Raw genomic sequence first — 23,422 nt, 5'->3', positions numbered from 1 at the left:
CCCTAGAGCGCCTCCTGGCACAGATGGGCGGGGTCCTAGGAGCAGACCCCCTCCTGCTAGGGTAAGGGCAGGGGGACACACAAAGGGTTCTTGGACAAGTGTTCCAGTATGGGGTTGCGGGGAGATGAGGAAGGGGTGGAGCTGAGGGTAACACATAATGACACTGTCTACTCCTGGGCAGGCTGAAGTACAAAATGGAACCCTTCATTCAGCAGAGGATCACTCAGCCATGACAAGGAACAAAGCACTGATATAAGCTAAAACACGGCTGAACCTTGAAGACATTAAGCTCAGTGAAAGAAGCCAGATCCCAAAGGCCATGTATTACACGAGCCTATCTATATGAAATATCCAAAGCAACAAAGAAAGTAGACTGTGGCTGCTGGGGCCAGGGAGGAGGGAGCAGGAGGCAGTGCCCGAGGACAAGGCTGCTTTATGGAGCAGTGGAAATGTTCTAACACCGGCTGTGGAGGAAGCGGCATAACCCAGAATGCACCGAACACTAGCGGACAATATACTGCTCTGTGAGGTGTGTGGCTCACACCTCATGACCCCCTCATGACCCTGTGTAGACTGGGTAGCTAGGGTCAGGGACCAAGCCCCCCCCCACCTTGTGTCACCTGTGCTGTTCCACCAACAAACACACGTCCTTGGTGGACTTACTACTGCTCAAGCCCTGTAGGCAGCTCAGGGCCTCACCTGCAGGGTGTTAATACGTCTTCCATTGAGGTATAAGGGGAAGCTGACGAAGTTACTGTATTTTGTCACCACATCTGCAGAAGACAGAGACAACAGTGAAGACCTGAGTGTTCGAGGTGAGCACAAACCTGCCGGGAAGGGGTAGTTCGTGCTGTGTCATTTCACAGGTGCAGGACTAAGGGGCAGCAAAGACGCCTGTGTTTCCCAGGTCACACGGTGGGTAGCAGCAGAACTTGAAGGAGAAGCTGACCTTTTGGAGCCAGATCCACCACGAGGCTGTGAGGCCCTCTGGAGACAGAGGACTGGGCCCAATGGGCTAATGCTGTGTCCAGGAAGTGCTCAGCAATCTTAACAAACTCCCAAGGAGATTCAGAAAGAGACACGGCCCACAGAACTTGCCTCCCTTCGGCTCTCAGGACCATCTGAGGTCAGAAACTCCAACAGGCAGGTACAGGAAGCCCCGTAGGACAAACTTCACCAAAAGCACCATTAACAAGACCAAAGGCAGCGTCTTGTATGCCGCAAGCCTTTCCTTCAAGGTCCCCAGCACAGAGCCAGTGGGGTCGCTTCCTCCACTGACCCATGGGCCAAGCCCTGAAGTTTGGCCCTGCTCAACCGTGCCGACATGCTGCTCATGCAGGTGGAGCCTGGTGAACACCCTTGTGCCTACCCTTCCAGGGCCCAGCTACCTCACCTCGAACCCGGGCCTCGTTGGCGAACTCTCTGCAGTCTGGCTTGAGGTGGATGACAATTTTGGTCCCAGTTCTAACGCCTGAAGCTTCAGCGATTTCAAACACTCCAGAGCTAATACACAAAAGAAAGAACCAGCCAGTTCCACACGTCACTAGCTAGAGACTTTTGTATGGTAAATCCAGTCCTACTGGAATTTTCTCAAGGCACCATGCAAAGAGGGCATGCCCGGGGCGGACCCCGGCAGAGCCTCTCTGACCACCATGGACATCAGGGACAAGGACCACTGGCTGCAGCATCGTGTGTGAGTCCCCCAGCTACCTCGCGAGTCTCCCTCTAAAACCTCCAAGGCATGTGTGACTCAACAGATCCACAGCATTGGGGCCTGGGCCAGCTCATATGGGCACCAGATGCCTGGGGGAGAAAAGGCTACCTGCTATGTTGTTTCTGAGTCTGGCAGAGGCCAGGCTGAGGGGAGCAGAGAGCCTCTCAGAAGTGAAGGGACAGGGGATGTCCCAGGTAGAGCCTTGCGGACACCCAGCCATGTCCACACTGAGCACTACTTTCATGGAATTCATGGAGCCTCAGTCTGGACTGGGGCAAGTGCAAGTTGCACCACGGACGAACCACTGCCCTTGCAGTGCAGTCAGTGGCATATAATTCAAAAATGAAATTTTGGGGCCAAGGAAAACTCCTTAAATTTGGCTGAGGTACCACTGTCCTCAAGTATCTTCTGATGTTGTTTCAGAATATCCACCTAATCACCAGATAAGACTTCGTCTCCAAGTATCTCAGAGAGGACTCTGGCCTGGCCAGACAGACAGGTGACAAGGCCACTCGATCCCTGGAGATGCCCCAGGCAGACGTGCCCCTCTCAGCCCAGCCAGGTGGCTGTAGAGGAGCTCCGTGGCACAGAGGCTGGAGGAGGTGGCTCAGCCGGGCACCACGGGAAAGGCCACCCCAATCACACGGAGGAGCTCAGCCTGGACAGGCCAGCACTGCAGAGTGAGGACTGGAGAGAGCTCTGGGCTTTCAGGACCTCAAAGGAATTCCTTCCCCAACGAACATCCCAGAACATGCCTATTTGCATCTCCTGTTTCCACAGTTTGTGGTAACTGCCAATTTGCACATCATGTAATACTTGACTCCAATATCCCCAGGGACAGGAGCACTCCCTGTGTGAGATGGGCCTGGTCCTCACTTACTCACCCATCTGAAAGCCACTGGTAGCCGGGGCTCCCTGGAGCTGCGGAGCGGGAATAGACCTCCACTCTATCAGCCACCATGAAGGCTGAGTAGAAACCCACTCCAAACTGGCCAATGATCTTGCTGCTGGCCTCCGCCTGGTCCTGTAGTGCTTCCAGAAAGGCCTGTGGTGGCAAAGACTGCTCAGGAGGAGGCTGCTCTCTTCTGCACTGGAGCCGGCATATGTGACATCTAAGCACGGTCCTCCAGCACATGCCAGGACCCTGGTTAATTCTGAAACAATGACACTGACCCCTCCACACACCACTTTATACATAAAGAACTAAGTGATGCTAGGCCTAGTGGCACATGACTATAGTTCCAACACTCAGGAGGCTGAGGCAGGAGAATCACCACAAGTTCAAGGCCAGCCTGGGTTACAATAGTGAGTTCAAGGCCAGCCTACACTATAAAGGAAAACCCTGTCTCAAAAAAAAAGAAAGAAAGAAAGAAGTAAGCACCTTCTCCAGAGCATCTGTGTCAAGTTCATGCAGGGTGGGAAAGTGCCAAATGACTTTACAGAAAAGCAAGGAGGTGGTATGGAGCGTTCTAGACTCAGACAACAGGGACCCTATGCACTGTGCTTTATAGCTCTGGACAGAGTGCTCACTTCAGCCCTTTCATGTATAAAATGTACACACTGTCCAAAACTACTAGAGGTTCCTGTGACACTAAAGGGAAACAAGGCCATAAGCATCCCCACGGTGCACCCCTCCTGGAACTCACCTGGTCAAGTCCTTACTCTATCTGGTTCCCAGGGCTACCCTACAGGAGACATGCTGGGCCCGTGCTTACCTTTGACCCTGACCTGGCGATCGTGCCTAGGTTGGATACCAGCTCCTCCTGTGTCATTCCAATGCCGGTATCCTGAGGAGAGAGACACTAAATGTTAAGCATAGTTCTGGGAACTGGGGTGAGGGCTACAGTCAATGCCTGCAGGCCAGGGAGCTCCTCTACCCTCCTGGGTTCAGAGGGGCACGTCTGCCTGGGGCCTCTGCAGGGATCGGGTGGCCTTGTCACCCGTTCCTGTCTGGCCAGGCCAGAATCCTCTCTGAGATACTTAGAGATGACATCTGTCTGACAGGGTGATTAGGTGGACACAGGTGGCTTCCCTGATATTGGCCAGATGGGCCAGCAAGCACACCCCACGCTCATCAGAAAAGCCCAAGGCCAGGCATGTGAGCCACAATACCTCATAGGAAATTGGAATGGGTAGAAGTAATCGACACTAAACCAACCCTGGAGCTGGGTGTGGTTCAGTGGTACAGCATGTGTTTACTAGCACATAGCAGGACCTGGGTTCCATTCTAGGACCAAAAATAATGAATAAAAGTCAATCCCGAGAAGATACTAAGTCAGCAACTCAGAGGAAAATGTGTAACACTTGTTACGGAGGAGAGGCTCTGTCTACACACCCTGCTCAGCTCTGCTTCCTTCCTTGGTCGTTGTCCTGGCAGGTGCAAGGACTACAGTTCCTTGGGAGAAGGAGGTAGAGAGACACCTGTTGCCCTCACCACTGCTCTCCCAGAACAGCTGCAGCGCCCACTGGGGGTGCAGCTCTTTCCCTCCCACAGCAGGTTGCTGTGCTCTCAATGCTAGGGTCTGCCAGGTGATGGTGTCGTGAGTTATTGTCAGGACACCACTGTTTGGGAAGTGATCAGGTCATGAGTTATTGTCCTCAGGAATAGGATTAGTGAGTACCATTAAAAAAGAGGCCTCCAAAGCCGGGCGTGGTGGCGCATGCCTGTAATCCCAGCACTCGGGAGGCTGAGGCAGGAGGATCGTTGTGAGTTTGAGACCAGCCTGGGCTACAAGGTGAGCTCAAGGCTAGCCTGAACTGCACAGTGAGACCCTGTCTCAAAAAGACCAAAAAAAAAAAAAAAAAGGCCTCCAAGCAGGGCATGGTGAGACACACTTGTAATTCCAGCCCTTGGCAGTCAGATGCAGGAGGATCGCCTCAACTCTGAGGCCAGGCTGGGCTACATGATGAGTTTAAGGACAGCCTGAACTACATAGTGAGACCCTGTCTCAATCCCTCATCCCCTCAAGAAAAGAGGTAAGAAAAGCTCTCCAGAGAGCTTGTCTGTCCCTTCAGCTAGCTAAAGACACACAGAAAGACACCACATCTACTAGCAACTTGACTGTGAATTTCCTAATTTACAGAACTAGGATGAACAACTATTGTTTATAAATTACCCAGCCTGCTGGGTATGGTGGTGCACACCTGTAATCCAAGCACTTGGGAGGCTGAGGCAGGAAGATTACTTCAAATTCAAGGCCAGCCTGGGCTACATAGTGAATTCAAGGATAGCCTGAACTACATAATGAGACCCTGTTTCAAACAAACAAACAAACAAACAAACAAACAAACAAAGCAAAACAAAACAAAATTACCCAGTCTAAGATATGCTGTAATAGCATCCCAAACAAATTAAGACACAGGCTGAGGTGCCTGTGAAAACTCAAGGGATGCTATTTCTGCTTCAAAGTCCGGATGGTTCCCACTTAAGAGTTTCCCTGCCTAAGTGCACCTAGCTTGCCCTTGCTATGCCATGCAGCATGCCCTAAACAGAGCAGTTTGCCACCAAGCTGCCATCAGCTTCTGAACTGGGTAAAAAGAACGCAGAACAGTTTCTACCTGGTTCTAGGAGGCTATTTCTAAATGTTTTATCCTTAGGACAGCATGCAGAGAGACCTATGGCCCTGTGATCAACAAAGAACATACAGGCACAGTGCCAGACAAGAATTTCAACAATATTCAACCTATAACACAGGATGAGACACCAGGCAGACACCAAATCCCAAGACTGCCGTTACCATAGGGCACTCAGGCGTGTGCCACAGGCCCCAGGACCCCACAGGATGGGACACCAAGATGCCTCTAGTCAGTTCTCTCTGAGATACTGGCAGGAAGATCCCCAAATCTGCCCTGATATATTTACTGTGAACATGGAATAATTGCAAGTAAAGAACAGTTTAAAATTAGTTTCTAGAAGCTCCAGTAGAGCAATCAGTTAGTGCGTGATACTTGTATAAAATTAGTTTCTAGCTGGCACTAGTTATTAAATATAATTTACTTTTTTCTTTTTTTGATACAGGGTCTCATTATGTACTTCAGGCTGGCCTTGAACTCACTATGCAGCCAAGACCTCCTGTCTCAGCCTCCTGAGGGCTGGTACACACACACCCAGCTGAAACATAATTTACATTGAAACGTTCATTTCAATATACTAGAACTTTCAGCAAAATCCTAAGGGAAAGGTTCATGTTAGACTGGTGTAAAGAAAAACTGTATCTAATAATTCCTGTTTTCAATGCATTTTGTATTCTTCCCAAATTGAACTACAAACTCATTGCAATCCCAATGAAAATGTACAGGTTTTATAGAAAATGACAAGCTGATACTAAAAATTACACAATTCAGAGAACCTAGTCTTTTATCTCCCTAGTACTGGGAACTGAACCCAGGGAGCACTGAACTACATCCCCAGCCCTTACTTATTTAGAGATAGAGTCTTGCTAAATTTCTCAGATGGCCTTAAACTTGTGATCCTCCTGCCTGAGTCTCCTGAGTAGCTAGGATTACAGGTGTGTACCACTATGTGTGGTTTGGAATATTCTGAAAAAGAACAAGGTTGGAGAATTTATATTACCTAATTTTAATACTTCCTATAAACCTACAATAGTAAAGTCTGACATAAGCATTTTAGGATAGATAGAGTATACAAATCGAAGAAACAAATCTTCCCAGACAAGAGTCACAGGGGACATGCCACTTGATTTCTGACCAGGTCTCAAAACAATGCAGTGGGAATGGAAGTCTTTAAGCAGATGCTACTAGAGCCACATGAACAAAATCAGTCTCAACCTTGACCTCACATTTTATACAAAAATTTGCTTGAAATTTGCACAGATCTAATTGTAGGAGCTGAAGGTATGAAACTTTTAGAAGAGTCAGGTACGGTGGCGCACTCCTGTAATCCTAGCTATTCTGAAGACTGAAGCAAGAGGATTGCAAGTTCAAGTCTTGCCTATGAAACTTAATGGGATCCTATCTCAAAATAAAAAATAGCAAAAGGGCTGGGGGATGTAGCTCAGTGGCAGAATGTCCCTATGTTTGATGCTTGTTTTGAGTTTGTAGTACCCAAACGAACAAACCTCAAAAACCCTTCTAAAAGAAAACATGGGAGAAAAATCTGACTTTATAGGAGGTAAAAATTTCTTAGATCACTAAAAGCATGAAGCATAAAAGTGGTAACTTGATTTCCTTCACGTTAGGGGTATAACTCCGTGATACCATACTTGCCTAACATGCAAGAAGGCCCGGGATCCATCCCTAGCAACACACACACACACACACACACACACACACACACAGTTACAAAATTCTTTTTTTTGGGCAGGGTCTTCCTATGCAGTTCAGGCTGGCCTTGAGCTCACTTTTTAGCCCAGGCTGTTCTCGAACTTGCAATGATCCTCCTGCCTCAGCCTCCCGAGTGCTGGGATTACATGCATCCACCACCATGCCCAGCTCAAAACTCTCAAAAATTAAAAAATTTAAGAGGCTCGCGGATGTAGCTCAGTGGAGCTGTTGCCTAGCATGTACAAGGCCCTGGGTTTGATCCTATGCACAGGAAAAATAAGAAACAAAACTACAACAAGCAATAAACAATAACAATTATGATGACAAAAAGTCTTTTGCTCCTTGAAAGATAGCACTAAGATAATAAAAAGATAAGCCAACACGTGATTTTAAGTTTACTTCTCTTCTGCCTCCCAGTTTCCAAATTTCCTATGACAGGCAAGTACTAATTTACAGTAAATTAGAACACAAGTCTCGGAACAGGAAAGATGGTCAGCCCCACCTGAGCCGGACAGAAACAGAACACTGTGTGAACTCCCTATGTCAGTGTGTGAGTCAGAACCACTGCTCCCCGTTCTCTGCTCCTCTGCAGCCAGGACTTTTGCCATACACCTGAGCACTGAGAAGAAGTACCTGGATTGTGATGGTTCCTTTCTCAGTGTCAGTCTGCAGATGAATCTCCATTTCTGGCAACGTTTGGCCATCAGATACCAGTTTATGGCGCAGTTTTTCCAGGGCATCACTGGCATTGGAGATGAGCTCCCGTATGAATACCTAGGAACACAAGTAGAGGAAGGAGGGTGAAGGACTCTGTGGATGTGGCTGACTGGCTGTGTTTCAACAGCTAGAAGTCAGAGATCCACCAAGGAATACTCGGTCTTCAGACACAGACCCCCACGGCAGTCAGCTCCCCTGGGCAGGCCACACCACCGCTAAAGGGGGAGGGCTCGCCACTTTTCCTTTCAGGATATTCAGTCAAGCCTAAAGCTATGGGCCCACCTGTTATAAACTTAAGAAGAATCCCAGAGGGAGCTGTTTCTTTCCCAATTCTTGCACAGAGATGAACACTGCCCTCCTCCCCAATCTCTTTCCTACTCCAAGAAAAAAGATTCACCGCTTCATTTCATCTAGTGCAGGTGATCAAATATCAGAGCCTCCACCTTCCACAGGAAAGGTGGCCACAGCCCCTACAGTCCTTTCTGGGTCTAAAAGGCAATTTCATCTCACACAGAGCTCCCACTCAAGTGCCATAGCTCATGGGGCAGACTGGCAGGTGGGTGACCAGACAGAACAAGACCTGGACACACATTCTAAAACGCCCCTTTGAATTTGCTAATATTATACTCCACCTTTCTTCAAAATCTTCTTAGCAGCCCAGCAGTCCTCAGTATGGAACTAACTCACAGCTTATGTGATCTTCACTACTTTTTCCAAGTCCTGTAACCACTAAATGAGCTTTAACTCCCTCTAGGCCCCACACAGAACAGGGCTGTCTTCTTCCTCAACTGCCGACTCCTTCCATACCAGGTGAAGAGGCAAACACCGGGGCCCCGAGCACTCTGAAAGCAGAACCCCACGACAGTGTCTGGGGGATTTAAAAATCAGCAAAATTCAATTAACTTCCAGAATCAATCTGGCTCAAAGAATCATCTGGATACACTTACTCATGAAACCAAAACAGATTTTGGAAAAATATTCTCACTAGCAGATTAAAATCAAGGCCTGTCCACAGCCTAACGCATTTTCACAGCTAGTACAGGACCCACTCTTTCCCTAGGACGGCTGAAAGCAGTTCTGCCAGAACACTCGCTAGCCTTGGGAGTTGTAAACATGCACACTACCTCTTTCTCTGAGTACAAGGAACAAGCCACAATGTCCAACAGCTTCTTTGTCTCTGCCTGGAACTCATGTTTGGAGATAGAACCTAGTAATGAATCACAGATACAACCAATAAAATTTCAGTTCTATACTTGTGGAAGAATATGCTACATACTATTCAATAGGAGGTTTAAGGGTCTGCATTTTAAACATCTATAAAGAGCAAACAAAGAGAAAAGTTGACAGGAACAAAGTTTCTTAGATGAGGAGGGCTCAGGAGCAGAACACTGCGCGGCTCCTTTCTCAGCAGAGGCAAAATGACCCTCTAGTAGACCTCAGTTCTCATGAGCTCACGCAGGCCTGTCTTAACAACCAGGTCCCATGTTTTTTTTTTAAAGGTAATGTTCTAATAAATTATTTAAAAAGCGAAGTAAGAAAACCTCACTTTTCTTCTTAACACTTCTTTTCATCTCACTTAAAAGGGAGAACGGAACCCCTTCGGGCCTGGCTCAGGACTCTGCCTTTCCACAGTGCAGAACACAGTCCTGCCAAGTGGGGCCGATGCTCATTTCCTGTCCAGCTTTCCTGATTACTAGCAGATGTGCCATGTCCTGCTATGGCCTGCCAACGGGCAAATTCCTGAGTTACCACCAGAGGGAGTCAGATGCAGCCAGAGAAAACCAGAAGTTCCGAACTGGCAGGGAAATGGATACTGTAATCTGGGACAACCCAGACCTGAGTGCTATGAGGTCGGGAGGTACTGCCTCTACCTTAAACCTGTCCCTTGAGAGCTGGCAGTGAACCAAGAAAGGCTACACAGATCGGCTCTGGCTGAGCACCTACCCTGCACCGCCTCTGTGCTGCTTATGATGGAGTGTAGGGTCTCCTCCTTCTTGTCCTCAGCAGCCTGCGTGCTATATGGCCGTCCTGCATAGAAGGTAGAAGCCAGCTGTTGCCAGCGGCTCCTGAACTGGACCGTGGACCTCTGAGGACACAGAATTGGCTTTCCTGAGAAGACAAATGTACAGAAAGGATGAGAACTAATATTCAGGAGCAAAATGTCCTAATTCATCCACATCTAGTCTGCAAAGCACAGACTAATGTGGATTTCTCTAACGCAGGCTGCTCAATAGAGGAATGAAAAGTGATAAACGTCACAGAGCTGCTACTGTTTTAATATGAGGTCTGGTAACATTCCCTTACACTTGTCAAGCATCAAGTAAGTGTGTCTTACCGAAAAGCAGCTAATCTTCTGTTCTACCTGGCAACCAGGAAGAGGATCACACTCATTTAGCATGACTTCCTGTACGGCCTCAAGAGCCCAGAAGCCTCCTAGGAGAGCACAGTGAGGGGAGATGTGGCTCAGCTGATGCGTGTCCCCAACTGCTGCCGTCTACACTCATCCTCAGCCTTTGGTGCCACAGCAACCAGCTGCTCAGACCCTGCTCTGTACCCTGCAGGCAGAACTGAGTCCTGGCACCACTTGCCAGCCCCACATGCCAGCAAGTCAGGGCCCTAGAGCTGCTCAGCAGATGTCCAGTGGGCATTGGTCTCAAGGATATGTAGTCATTCAGTAGGACTTTCCTTGTAGACAGTTAGACCTCAATAAACGCATAGTGCTCTTCCTTGCAAATCTGTAATGGATGGAAAGGAACAGTGCAGAATGACCAGAAAAAAAGGTTTTCAAAAATTTTTTTAAAAATTCAGTCTTTAAAAAAAAAAATTCAGTCTTTTTAAGACAGGGTTTCACTATGCAGTTTAGGCAGGCCTTGAACTTACTTTGTAGCTCAGGCTGGACTCGAACTTGCAGCAATCCTGCCTCAGCCTCCTGAGTGCTGGGATTACAGATGTGCACCACCATGCCCAACTAAGTAAGTTTTATTTTTTATTTATTTTTTGCAATTAGATTTTATTGGTACATTTTAGATATACACAATAATCACATTCATGATATAACTTGTTTTTTAATAAGCAGGTTCTAAAAACTAATATATCAACTTCTACATCCCCAAAAGATAATTTTTAAAAATCACCTACTCTTTTGGCTTACATTTGGACTTCTACATAACACAACCCTGAGCTGCTTGGCCACTGCCGTGAAGTATTATAGGACAGGTGAGCCCTGGAATAAAGATGTCAGAGGGGACCTGAGTTCAGTCTCTGCGAAGGGATAGCATCTACATTCAAGTTCTACTGATAGCGCTATGACTGCAGCACACACCACCCAGCCGCATGGCTGAAGAAACTTCCAGGAAGGAGGAGCACAGGCCAGCAACAGCTGGTAGGCTCTACCTCTTGTGAGTGCTGCAGGTGTTTGGCAGCCTCACGCCAGGTAGCCGTGTCTGGTCCTCTTACCGCTGGCTACTTGGCAGCTCCCTGTACATCACACTGCAAAGGCCAGGGCGGTCACCCCAGCGGTGGCACCGTCAGCGTCCCTCCCCTGTGCTGGCCATGTGGCTTCATTTGCTCTCCTGCCCTCCAGATACTACCCCCACCCAAGCCCTCGCTCCTCACACTGCAGTGAGATCAAAAGCTTGCCCATCAGTGCCCTGGCCTGTGATCCGTCCCTTCACCTCTGCATGGTCAGCCTCTGATACTAGTGTCACCTTACTTCCCAGAAGGCAGAGGTTCTATTCCTGACCACAAGCATGTCACCGTGACTAGCTCCAGGCTGGCATTCCAGCCCATCCATCCCGTAATCCTTGGATCCTACCTTGCCCTGCAGCAAGTGTGCATATGCCCCCTGTGCCCACACTGGGTGTTCACCACGCATGCTCCCTCTACCTCTCCTCACGCTCCTTCCACCACTGGGACAAGTGACACACAGAGGGTACTTCCTAAGTTCTTGCACATATGCCCAGGAACAGGAGACAACGCTGCAAGCCCACAGGAAAAGGCTGGCTCTCCATGCTAATGGGTCTCTCCCAGAGCCCAGCCATGTTGGTCCATTCTGTCATCAAAGATTTCCTCAGGGCCATTTGCCTCTTTCTGTCCCACCCCAATTCTGCCAGGAGGCCCTTTCCTTACTACTCATCTAGGGCCTCCAAAAGCCAAGGGGTCTATTCCTTCCCCTCCTTGCTCAGCTGAAAGCATCTCATCCTAAAAGGAAACCTTGTAATGTAACCCTCTGGGAACATAACTGAATGTAGACTCCATACAGGGAAATTTGTGAAGTTCTCACATATTTATTACTGAACTTGCCTCCTAGTACAGATCACAGAAATAAACAGAAGAATCAGATTCCCAATAAAACACACCCAGCCAGGTGTGGTGATGCACGCCTATAATCCCAGCATTTGGGAGTCTGAGGCAGGAGGATTGCCGTGAGTTTGAGGCCAGCCTGGGCCACATAGTGAGCTCATGACCAACCTGAACTATATGGCAAGACCCTGTCTCAAAAAAAAAAAAAAGGACTAAGCAAGGAATATAGGAACACAAAACAAGAAAATAACGGCGAAGTTTCATAACTATCTGGACACCATAACTACCTTGAAAGAAGAACTAACCTAAGCAACTTTAGACAATGGTGTTTTGACTACACACTGTAACACTAACCTCAAACGCTGCATCCAACGGGTGTATGAGGGCTGTCAATCTGTGCATCAACATGAGTCAGCAAGCCTGAAGCTGCTGTCAGTATACAGGAAGATCCAGCAAGGAAATCCAGGTGGTGAATGAGGCTAGCTCCTCACCGCTGGGAGGAATTACACACAGGGACAGGGCGCTGGCATATATACCTGGCAGTGCTGCGTTGCCAGTGGGGGCACCATATGAACTTCGCACCTCTACTCTATATAGACTGGATACCAATATGGAAAAGTGTGTGAAAACCAATATGGAAGTGTGTGACTCTGTGGGTGAGCACACATACACATCCTACCAGGCTCTAGTGCCTGACACGGCTAAGAGTGATGACACCCAGAAGCAACAGGCACAACCAGGTAAGTGTGAGCAGCCCGGAACTGCTTCAGTCAGTCCTCGAAGGTCCACCCATGCCAGGAAGTCCCTTGGTCCCAGGGAAGCTGGGACAGCTGGCCACCCTATCCTTTTCCAGTAAAGGAACAAGGGCTCTTTAGAGGATGTACAAGATGAGCCTGAGCATTATGTGGTGAGAAGATAATGCTGGACTCAGAGATGACGGGGACGGGGCAAGGAAGGGTAGCCAGCAGCCCCACTTGAAGGGACTCCCAGCAGCACAGCCTGGGACAATCTGGGCAAAAAGATAAAATGATAGCAATGGATTAGAAACTGTAAATCAGCAGCTGGAAATGGCAGTGTTACCTTATAAGCCTAGCATTCTGGGAGGCTGAGCCAGGAAGATTGAAAGTCCAACCCCCGCCTGGGCAACTTAGTGAGAGACTGTTCAAAATAAAACAATTTAAAAGGGGGGCTGGGGATTTAGCTCAGAGGCACAGCGCCTGCCTGGCAAGTGCAAGGTTGTGAGTTTGGTTCCCGGTATTGGAAATCCCCCCACCAAAAAAAAAAATTTAAAAGGACTAGAGGATGTAGTTCAATGCAAAGTTAATCTCTGAACCATAATAAAACAAATATGAAGAACCTCAGAAAAAAAAAATTTTTTTTTTTTTGTACCAAGGATCAAATTCAGGACCTTGTGCTTGCCAGGCAGAGGCTTATGCCACTGAGCTATATCCCCAACCCCACAGTAAATAAATAAAACAGCCAGGTGTGATGGCACAGGCCTATAATCCCAGCACTCGGGAGGCTGAGGCAGGAGAATCATGAGTTTGAGACCAGCCTGGTCTACAAAGTGAGTTCAAGCCAACCTGAACTGCACAATAAAGCCCTGTCTCAAAAAAAAAAAAAAAAAAGACAAAAATAAATAAATAAATAAATAAAAGAGATAAATTACAACCCAGCAAACAAAATATTAGTCCACACTTCAGTAAACAGAGAAGAATGGGCAGTTTTTCCTCAAGTTTGAACATGAATACATGTAAAGGAACAATGGAAAAAATGACCATCAGGAATATACCACAGTCATAATTACAGCAAGTACATAAGTCATTAGTGGATGTTCGGCACAGAATGTTTACATAATCTTAAAATACTCCCTTCACATACAAGATACTTCCTGCAAAGAGAAAAGTAGCAACGCTGCAGTGGAGAAAGAGGCTCGCACTGAACAGGTAGGTGACTAGTGTCATCAGGTGAGACGTGCCAGCGTCATGTGAGGACACAGCCTCCCTTCTGCTGTCTTCCTGACCAAACTGCACCTCTGTCTCATCACAGGACAACAGTGGACAAACCCATATTCATAGACATCCTAGAATAAATAAAATAAATGGCTAGAACTCTTCTCAAGTGTTACGGTCCTGGAACACACACAGACTGAGGAGTGCTCACAGACGAGATACAACCAGGATCACCTAACACAAGGCAAGCTGGGAGGGTGTGTTATTTTGTAACAAGTTGGTACATATGAAATTATTTCAAGACTAAAACTTTCAAAAAAATGTTTTGTACTGTACTTGTGCCAGTTCACTCATGCACAGATATACATCTATACATCTAGAAGCGGAATCACTGGGTTAGAGATTATGCATTTTATGTTGGGGTCGATGCTGCCATGGCACCCCACCCCCACAATATACTCGAGTGAGCATCACTTCATACTCCTGCCAAGATGGCGGTGTTGCCTACCCATCAGGTAAAATTTAATTGTACATTTACATTTCTCTATATTTTGAACACAATCGCCGGGCATGGTGGCTTACACTTGTAATCCCAGCACTTGGGAGGCTGAGACAGGAAGACTGTTGTGAGTTCGAGACCAGCCTGGGCTACAAAGTGAGCTCAAGACCAGCCTGAACTGCACAGTGAGACTCTGTCTCAAAAAGAAAAAAAAATGTAATATGAACATAATCAGCACTTTCCCATTATTTATTTGTGTATTTATTTATGTTAAAAGTTCTAGGGATGGAGAACTCAGGGCCGCAGGCATAGTAGGAAAGCACTGTACCACTGAGTTACACCCCTGAGCCCCTACTTTTTTTTTTGAGACAGGTTCTCACACTAAGTAGTGTGGGCTGGCCCTGAACTCACTTATGTAGCCTAGCCTGGCCTTGAACTCACAGTAATCCTCCTGCCTCAGCCTCTGGAGTGCTGGGACTACACTTGTGCACCACTATGCCTGGCTGCTCCTCCACATTTTGCAGGGCATTTTTTTTTTTTTTGGTCCTTTTGAGATAGGATTTCACTACACAGTTCAGGCTGGCCTTAAACTCACTTTGTAGCCCAGACTGGCTTCGAAGCACAGCAGTCCTCCTTCCTCAGGCTCCCAGAGTGCTGGGATTACAGGTGTGTGCCACCACACCCTGCCTGTCCCTCCATTTTAAAGCATCTCCTATTTCATTTTTTGTTCATGATCTGTCGATATCCTCTGATGATTTTTCTACTATATTTTAAATCTTTTTCTTACTGATTTGCAAGTTTTTAAAAATATATTAAGGTCTTTTTTACTTTAAGAATAAACACAAGTCCCCATGTTTTATTTTTCCTAGTAATCTCCCTTATTAGTTATTTTGAATGGATTTAACATGTTGTTTATAATGGAGTAGATATAAGCCCTCATTGTTGGAGAAAGGGAAAAAGAAGCAATCCATACTCCTACCTGGAACTTTAAGACTCTTCCATCATAATTCAAGATTAGATTAATCAATAGCATTATTTATGCAGTTTGGTTTTTTTTTTTTTTGTCTTTTTGAGACAGGGTCTTGCTATGCAGTTCAGGTTGGCCTTGAGTTCACTTTGTAGCCCAGGCTGGTCTTGAACTCACAACAATCCTCCTGCCTCAGCCTCCCAAGTGCTAGGATTACAGGCGTGTACTACCAAGCCTGGCTAATCAATAGCATTATTAAAAGCAGATATGATTTCAAGTTAGCTGAATTTTCTATAGTAACATCAAGGATAAACCAATACGGTTGGGCCTGCTGGCATATGCCTATAATCCCACCACTCGAGAGGCTGAGGCAGGAGGATTTACCCAAGTTCAAGGCCAGCTATGGCTACACAGTGAGTTTGATACCAATCTGAACTATATGGCAAGACCCTGTCTCAAAAAACCAAACCAAACCAAAACAACCCCAATAAAAGCAGGGCATTATGCTGTACACCTATAAATCCAGGCTATATGAGAGGCAAAGGCAGGAGGATAATACATTCAAGCCTAGCCAAGGCAACTTAGTGACTTAGCAAGATCCTGTCTTAAAAAATAAAAAAGAGCTGGAGATATAGCTCAGTGTTAAGGCCATGGGTTCAATCCCCAACAACCACTACCCACAAACACATAAAAAAACAGACCAATAAAAGCAAGGTTTTGTGGTATGCTTATAATGCCAGCTACTTGTAAAGGCTGAGGGCACACAATCACAAGTGAGCTGCCAGCAGGGACAACTTAGTGGGATCCTGTCTCAAAATAAAAAGGGTTAGGGGCGTAGTTCAGTGGCAGAATGATCCTGAGTTCTATCCCTAGTACTGAAAGAAAGATAAACTAATAGTGCAATAAATCTGTCAGAACCAGACAGCACACGCACTATCTTGTCTTCATGTTTCCCCACACCCTAAAGGAAAAGCCACAAACCTCAATGTCAGGCCACAATACCTCATGTTAGAGTATCAAGTGGCTTGGGGTTGTACAAAATGGGATGCACTGAATATCTGAATGTGCTATTACATATACCCATGTACACGCTCACACATGAAGATACTTACATGTGCACACACTCTCTCACCCAGCCAGCACTCATGCTGCTGTGACCACATCCTCCTTTCCAGGGGAACTACTTCAGGGCCCAGCCTAAAGCCTCTGATCCAAAGGCCTCATTGTCCCCATGCCATCCACAGTTATTTCTCCCTATTGTAAATTCACAGCACTTATTTTCTATGATGCTTATTTAAAATTGTGGCTACAGGCTGGCTTGTAGCATTTCTTCCACTCATTTTTTTTTCTTTTTTTTTTGGTCTTTTTGAGACAAGGTCTGGTTATACAGTTCAGGCTGGCCTTGAGCTCACTTTGTAGCCCAGGCTGACCTCGAACTCACAATGATCCCCCTGCCTCAGCCTCCTGAGTGCTGGGATTACAGGCATGCGTCACCACGCTCGGCTCCTTTTCCACTAATTTTTTTTTAAAGTATAATTTATGTCATCAAATTTGGACAAAGACAAACATATTTCTCAGTATTAAAAACTTGGAAAGCAACAACATCCACACTTCACAGTATGCCAGAGCATTTATTAAATAAGTAGTTCTTTTTCGAGGCATGGCATTTTTAATACAACTTCAACAACGTTGTCTCCCAGCTGAAGCACTCAGAAGGCCCACAGAATGGCTACTTGTGCTGTAGGGGCCTTTCAGACTGATTTGCAGGGGTGAAAAATGTGTCTGCCAGGTGAGATGGTACATGCCTGTAACCCAGCACTCAGAAGGCTGTGGCAAGAAGATCACTGAATTGAGGCCAGCCTAAGCGTACAGTGAGTTCAAAGCCAGCCTGAACTACATAGTTCCTGTCTCATAAAAAACAAAAAACATACAAAAAAAGAAAAATGTGGCTGCTCACTGGGGCCAACCAGAAGAAAGATCAGAGCGACAACAGAAGCTGGAAAATGAGGGAAGATTCCTGGAAGAGACAAAGGGAGACTCAAATTCTGCAAAAATAACTCTCCCAAGTACTGACTGATCCCTGAACCATGCCTATGTAGGTAAACTCTAAGCAACTCATCCAGGATGACAGAGTTAAGCTGCTGCCTGTGAGACAGTTTTCCTTTTGACCAACCAGGGTGACAGTCCATTTTAAAACAAAAGCAACTTGTAAGAATAATATGAGTCCAGAGACTTCACCCACAATATCCAAGATGCAATAGTTACCTGACTACACAGACATGGGAAAATAAGCCACCTGTTCAACAGAAGTGTCAATCCATAGACACTGATCTCCAAAATACCCAGGTGTTGGAATCTGCAAAACAAGGATCTTAAAACAGCCACTACAACGTTACAGGACATTAAAGCAAAATACACCAACGATGAAAAGTGGAAAAATACAGATATGCAAACTATAACAGAAGGATGCAAAAGAAATTCTAAATATAAAAGTACATGATGCTGGGTGCAGTGGTGCACTCTGGGAAGCTGAGGCAGGAGGACAGAAGTTCAAACCCAATTTGGGCAACTTCATAAGACCCTGTCTCAAAATAAAAAAGGACTTGGGATGCACTCAGTATGAAGGCTTTGGGTTCAATTTTCAGTACTACCCCCCCACCCCCCCAAAAAGCCGGGCATGGTGGCGCACTCCTGTAATCCCAGCACTTGGGAGGCTGAGGCAGGAGGATCGTTGTGAGTTCAAGGCCACCCTGGGCTACAAAGTGAGCTCAAGGCCAGCCTGAACTGTAGAGTGAGACCCTGTCTCAAAAAAAAAAAAAAAAAAAAAAAAGAAAGAAAGAAAGAAAAGAAAAAGACTAATATTCATAAAGAATACATCCAAAAATACATAAGAATAAGCCATCTATGGGAGGCTGAGGCAGGAGGACCACCATGAGTTTGAGGTCAGCCTAGGTTACATAGTGAGTTTGAGGCCAGTCTGAACTACTTGGCGAGATCCTGTCTCAATAATACAAAACAAAACAAAAAATAAAAGAAAAGGAAAAAAGCCAATTAGTCCAAAGACAACACTTTGGCAAAAGAACAGTATTTTTTTTTTTAATTATAAAGAACAGCATTTAGAGAAAAGGAAACAAATAGCAAACAATTCATGGAAGTAAGACACTCAAGTTTGTTAGTAATCAATTAAAAAGTAATTTAAAATCATAACTGAAACATCTTGTCATAACATCACACTGACAAACATTTAAACAATCTGATAGCACCAAGTATCAGCAAGCAGGTGAGATGCTGAGAACTCTTACACAAGGAACAATGTAAATCAGAACCTACTTTGGAGCTGGACGTGGGGGCCCACACTTGTAATCCCAGCACTTGTGAGGCCTGAGGCAGGAGAATCACTGCAAATTTGAGGCCATGCCAAACTACACAATGAGACCCTGTCTCAAAAACCAAAACCAAAACCAAAAAAACCTACTTTGGAAAAGTCACAATCACTTAGTAAAAATGTAAACAAACGTAGCCATTCCTCTCCAAGTTACATGTCCTAAAGAAATGCGTGCATTTATGAGGCAGGGGGTGTGCACAATCAAGTTCAGACCCTCTGTAACAACAGGACAGAACAACCAGCTGTAGGACATAAAAAAAATGGAACAGTGATAGAACAATAACAGGGATGAATCTTACAAACACTGTTTCACTGAACTGTACACCTATTTTAATGCATATTCTGAGGTAGTCGCTCATAATGAAACAAACATATATAGCTGGGTATGGTGGCACATGCCTGTAATCCCAGCACTTGGGAGGCTCAGGCAGGAGGATAGTTGTGAGTTCGAGATCAGCCTGGGCTACAAAGTGAGCTCAAAGCCAGCCTGAACTGCATGGCGAGACCTAGTCTCAAAAAGATTAAAACGAAAAAAAGAAACGAACATATATAAAATACCATCTAATGCATAATTACTCCCAAAGAGAGGAGATGTGAACCACACTGTGCTCCATCAGAAAAGGTCGGAGTCTGTCAGAACAGTCTGGTTGCTCTGCACACTTAGACTCATCTTTCCAAGACTGGTGAGTATTAGATGGTATTTTATGTATGTTTGTTTCACTATGAGGGATTACCTAAGAAAATGCACCAAGACTAAAGAAGAAATGAAAGTTTATTAATACAATGGAGTAAATAAACCAGTGAAAACTAATGAATAGCAGAGATAAGCTAAAAAACAGCCAGGTGTGGTGTGCACGCCTATAATCCCAGCACTTGGGAGGCTGAGGCAGGAGGATCATTGTGTGAGCTGGAGACCAGCCTAGGCTACAAAGTGAGCTCAAGGCCAGCCTGAACTGCATAGCGAGACTCTGTTTCAAAAAGACAAAAAAAAAAAAGCCAAAAAAAAAGCTAAAAAACAATGTTGATCAAAAGCAAGTCACATGCTGTGGGTGTGGTGGTGCATGTCTGTAATCCCAGCACTCTGGAGGCTGAGGCAGGAGGATCACCATGAACTGAGGCCAGCATGGGCTACATAAGTAAGTTCAAGGTCAGTCTGGACCACACAGTGAGGTCACAGCAGAATATACATAGGTATGATCTCAAGAAACTGTTTATGCAGGGTATACAGCTCAGTAGCACAAGCACCTGCCTGGCAAGCCCAAGGTCCTGAGTTCGATGCCGGTACCAAAAAAAACAAAAACAAACAAACAAAAAAACCTGTTTATATACTAGTATGCATGTACAGTATTTACAAACATGCAGAAATACAAGGAAAAGCAAGAAAAATATAAAATTCAGGCTTGCAGTCAGCTCTGAGCAAGAGAAGGGGATGCACCAGGAAAACTGGAAGGGCTGGTGTCTGAGGGACAGCAGTGAGATCAGGACCAGGAAGGACTGGTGTCTTAGGGACAGCAGTGAGATCAGTTATTCACTGCACCATGTCCTTCCATCTCTTGAATTCTGTAATATGCGTATCAATAACCTACCTACAAAATAGCCTACTTACAAAACTACAGAAGTTAATACTTACAACAACCACTTAAAAATTTTTCCAGAAGCTAGGCACTGTGGCACATGCCTGTAATCCCAGCACTTGGGAGGTTGAGGCAGGACTGCCATGAGTTAGAGCCAGCCTGTGCTACACTTCAAAAGCAACCTGAACTACACAGTGAGACCCCATCTTAAAGAAAAAAAAAAAGGCCGGGCATGGTGGCACATATCTCTCAACACAGTGAGACCCTGTCTCACAAAACAAAACAAGAGCCAGGGATATAAGCCAGTGGCACAGCGCCTGCCTGGCAAGTGCAAGGTCTTGAGTTTGAGTCCCAGTACAAACAAATAAATAAATAAAACAAAACAACCCCCCCAAAAAACCCTGAAACTTTAAAAAATCAGCTTTATCGAGGTAAAATTCATGTACAGTTCATCCAACTAAAGTGTACAAGTCAGTGATCTTCAGTATATTCACAAATTTGTACAACTGTCCCTATTACCATATTCCACATTTACTTTCTCTAAAAAGAAGTCCCATATCCACTAGCATTCATTCCCTTTTCCCCTTCCTGCAGGTCTTGGGAACCATTAATCTACTTTCTGTTTCTATAGATTTGCCTCTTCTCACTGTTATATATAAACAGAACCACAGAACGCACAGGTCTTGTGTTGAACTTCTTTCACTTAACGTATTTATAAGGGCTATCCATGTTGTAGCATGGGGAGATGGTGCTTTGAGGCAAATGGGCCCTTCCATCTCCCTGGAGCTATCTTTGAATAAATCCTTTTTCCTTTTTACCAAAATAAGTGGTGTCCTTTGGGGCCAGGGATACAGCTCAGTGGCACAAGCACTTACCTGGCAAGTGCAAGATCCTGAGTTCAATTCCCAATACCAAAAAAAAGTAGTGTCCTTTGATTTGGTCTGCAGCTATCAAATGAACTTGAGCATATGAACCTAAGTGGCCAGTACCAGAAGGGTAAGTGAGCTGAGCTCACAAGTCATGCAGGAGGATTCCACAGAGAAGCAACATATCTTACACATGAAGCCAATCATATGCTACAATCTAGCAATACTTCCCCAAGAAGAAGAAATGGCTAAGATTTTTGGATTTCTTGTATGGCTGGATTCCGATAACCACATTCATTGTCCTCATCATATAAATCAAGTATATTCTTGGCTAAATTCATTTATCACTTAACCCATCCCATTTACTATCACACCTGCCATACAGGCAACAATGTTAAGGGCATCTGCAACATAGCAAACAAGAACAGGTTCTGTATGTTAGACTCAATAAATGGCCATGAAACATAGTCTTCCTATGGCTAGTACCCATGCAAAACAGGGTATCTTTCCTTCAGGGCAGGTTTTGTTTTGTTGTTTTGCATTTTAAGGCTTCTCCAGGACTTGGCTACCTTTAACTCAGGTTCAACCACTTGGCTACCTTTAACTCAGTTCAACCACTCACAATTCCCTAGAGGACCAGTTGTTTTTTTTTTTTTTTGGTCTTTTTTTTGAGCCAGGGTCTCGATATGCACTTCAGGCTGGCCTTGAGCTCACTTTGTAGCCCAGGCTGGCCTCAAACTCCCAAGGATCCTCCTGCTTCAGCCTCCCTCGTCCTGGGATTACAGGCGTGTGACACTACAGCTGGCTTCTGGTTTTGAAAAGACAAAATATCCAGTGTCAGAAGATACTATGGAATAGGGAGTTTGACTCCCTACTTAGTGGGACTATAAATTTTTTTAGGGGGGGACTATAAATTCATAAAGACATTTGGGCTCCAATTTGGCAAACGTCAGTTAATATTTCAAAAAGGCACAGGTTCTAAAACATCAATTCTAAGATTCTAAAAAAAACCCACACATGTTCATAAGGATTTAAGTACTCATTCTATGCAACACTGTAATAAAATAACCTGAAATAATCTCTATTGTGTCCAATAGAACGTTAAGCAAAAGATAATATATTCACTCGGGTGTAATGGCACAACCTCTGTAATCCCAGCACTTGGGAGACTGAGGCAGAAGGATCACTTCGAGTTCGAGGACACCCTGAGCTACATCAGTGAGTTCAAAGCCAGCCTAAACCACATAGCAAAACACTATCTCAAAAACAAAGCGAAACAAATAAACAAAGTCCATTCGTAACACAGAACTGTGTGCTGCCTATGGAAAGCCGCTGGACGCACGTGTACTGGAAGATGTCAAAGAATGCTTGGAGTGCTACCAAAATATTCGGGAGCACATGCACAGTTGACCTAGACCTTTTTGTGTAAAATTTTGCACATGTATATGTAAGTTTATGGAACTGAGTGTGCTGAGGCCCTGGTTTATCAACCCGTACTCCGTGGCTACTTTCGAGTGGAGAGTGGGCAAGCAAAGATTAAGGTCATTCTCCATGTGTCGTTGTATCTACCACTTTCAGGCTCTGAGAATGATCAGAGTCCACAATCCAGAGTAAACAGGCTCTCTGAGCGCAAACGGCACTGAACTGGAGCGCAGCTGTGGCCAAAGAGCCGGGAAACCGAGCAGCGAACGGCCCAGGAATTACGTAGGAGCACGGAGCACACTATCGCCAATCAGAGGCCCCGACAGGTAGGTGCCCTGCACGCCGCGACCTCCCGACTCCACTCTTCCAAGTGGAGGACGACACCTGTTCGTCCTGGTTCGTCCCGCGACCCACCCGTGTCCGGCGAAGAGAAAGTAGCAGGTAGAAGGCATCTGGGCGGAGGATGCTGCAACGCAGCGCCCCGCTCCGGGCCCGCAGCCGCGCGGGACCCAATGCCCATGCGACACATGCCCTGCCTGTCTAAAGAGCTCGGGGCCTCAGAAGGACGCCGGCCGCCCTCACCTCCCGACGCGGCCACCAGAAACGGAGGTCGCAGTGGAGGCCGAAGCCTGCGGCCCCACAGCAGCAGCGTTCGAAGCTCACGAGCCATGTCTCTGTCCCCCAGCGCCGCGCGCGAGGGTGGCTGGGTAGGGCCGGGAGGACCATTCTCGGGCGCGGCGC

General features: G+C 46.1%; 1 protein-coding gene across 3 annotated transcripts in view; it reads right to left on the bottom strand.

Annotated features, from left to right (window-relative positions):
* The window catches only part of Trap1 (TNF receptor-associated protein 1), a 35,691-nt gene extending 12,269 nt beyond the window's left edge, over positions 1-23,422 (bottom strand). The window contains exons 1-9 of one of the 3 annotated variants that reach the window (XM_005391321.2): positions 23,264-23,401; positions 17,392-17,451; positions 9,659-9,823; positions 8,839-8,921; positions 7,631-7,771; positions 3,430-3,501; positions 2,599-2,759; positions 1,394-1,503; positions 700-773 (exon numbers count right to left, since the gene is read on the bottom strand). In XM_005391321.2, the coding sequence (XP_005391378.1) occupies positions 700-773; positions 1,394-1,503; positions 2,599-2,759; positions 3,430-3,501; positions 7,631-7,771; positions 8,839-8,921; positions 9,659-9,823; positions 17,392-17,451; positions 23,264-23,351 (954 nt within the window). In that variant the 5' untranslated portion in view covers positions 23,352-23,401. Of the gene's footprint in view, positions 1-699; positions 774-1,393; positions 1,504-2,598; positions 2,760-3,429; positions 3,502-7,630; positions 7,772-8,838; positions 8,922-9,658; positions 9,824-17,391; positions 17,452-23,263 lie in introns of all 3 variants that reach the window. The other 2 variants (XM_005391323.2, XM_013517803.1) reach the window with 2 other exon arrangements.

The sequence above is a fragment of the Chinchilla lanigera genome, unplaced genomic scaffold, assembly GCF_000276665.1.
Source record: "Chinchilla lanigera isolate Chin_1 unplaced genomic scaffold, ChiLan1.0 scaffold00041, whole genome shotgun sequence".
Classification (NCBI taxonomy): domain Eukaryota; kingdom Metazoa; phylum Chordata; class Mammalia; order Rodentia; family Chinchillidae; genus Chinchilla; species Chinchilla lanigera.
The sequence above is the reverse complement of the archived record's forward strand: the minus strand, read 5'-3'. Positions and strand labels throughout refer to the sequence as shown.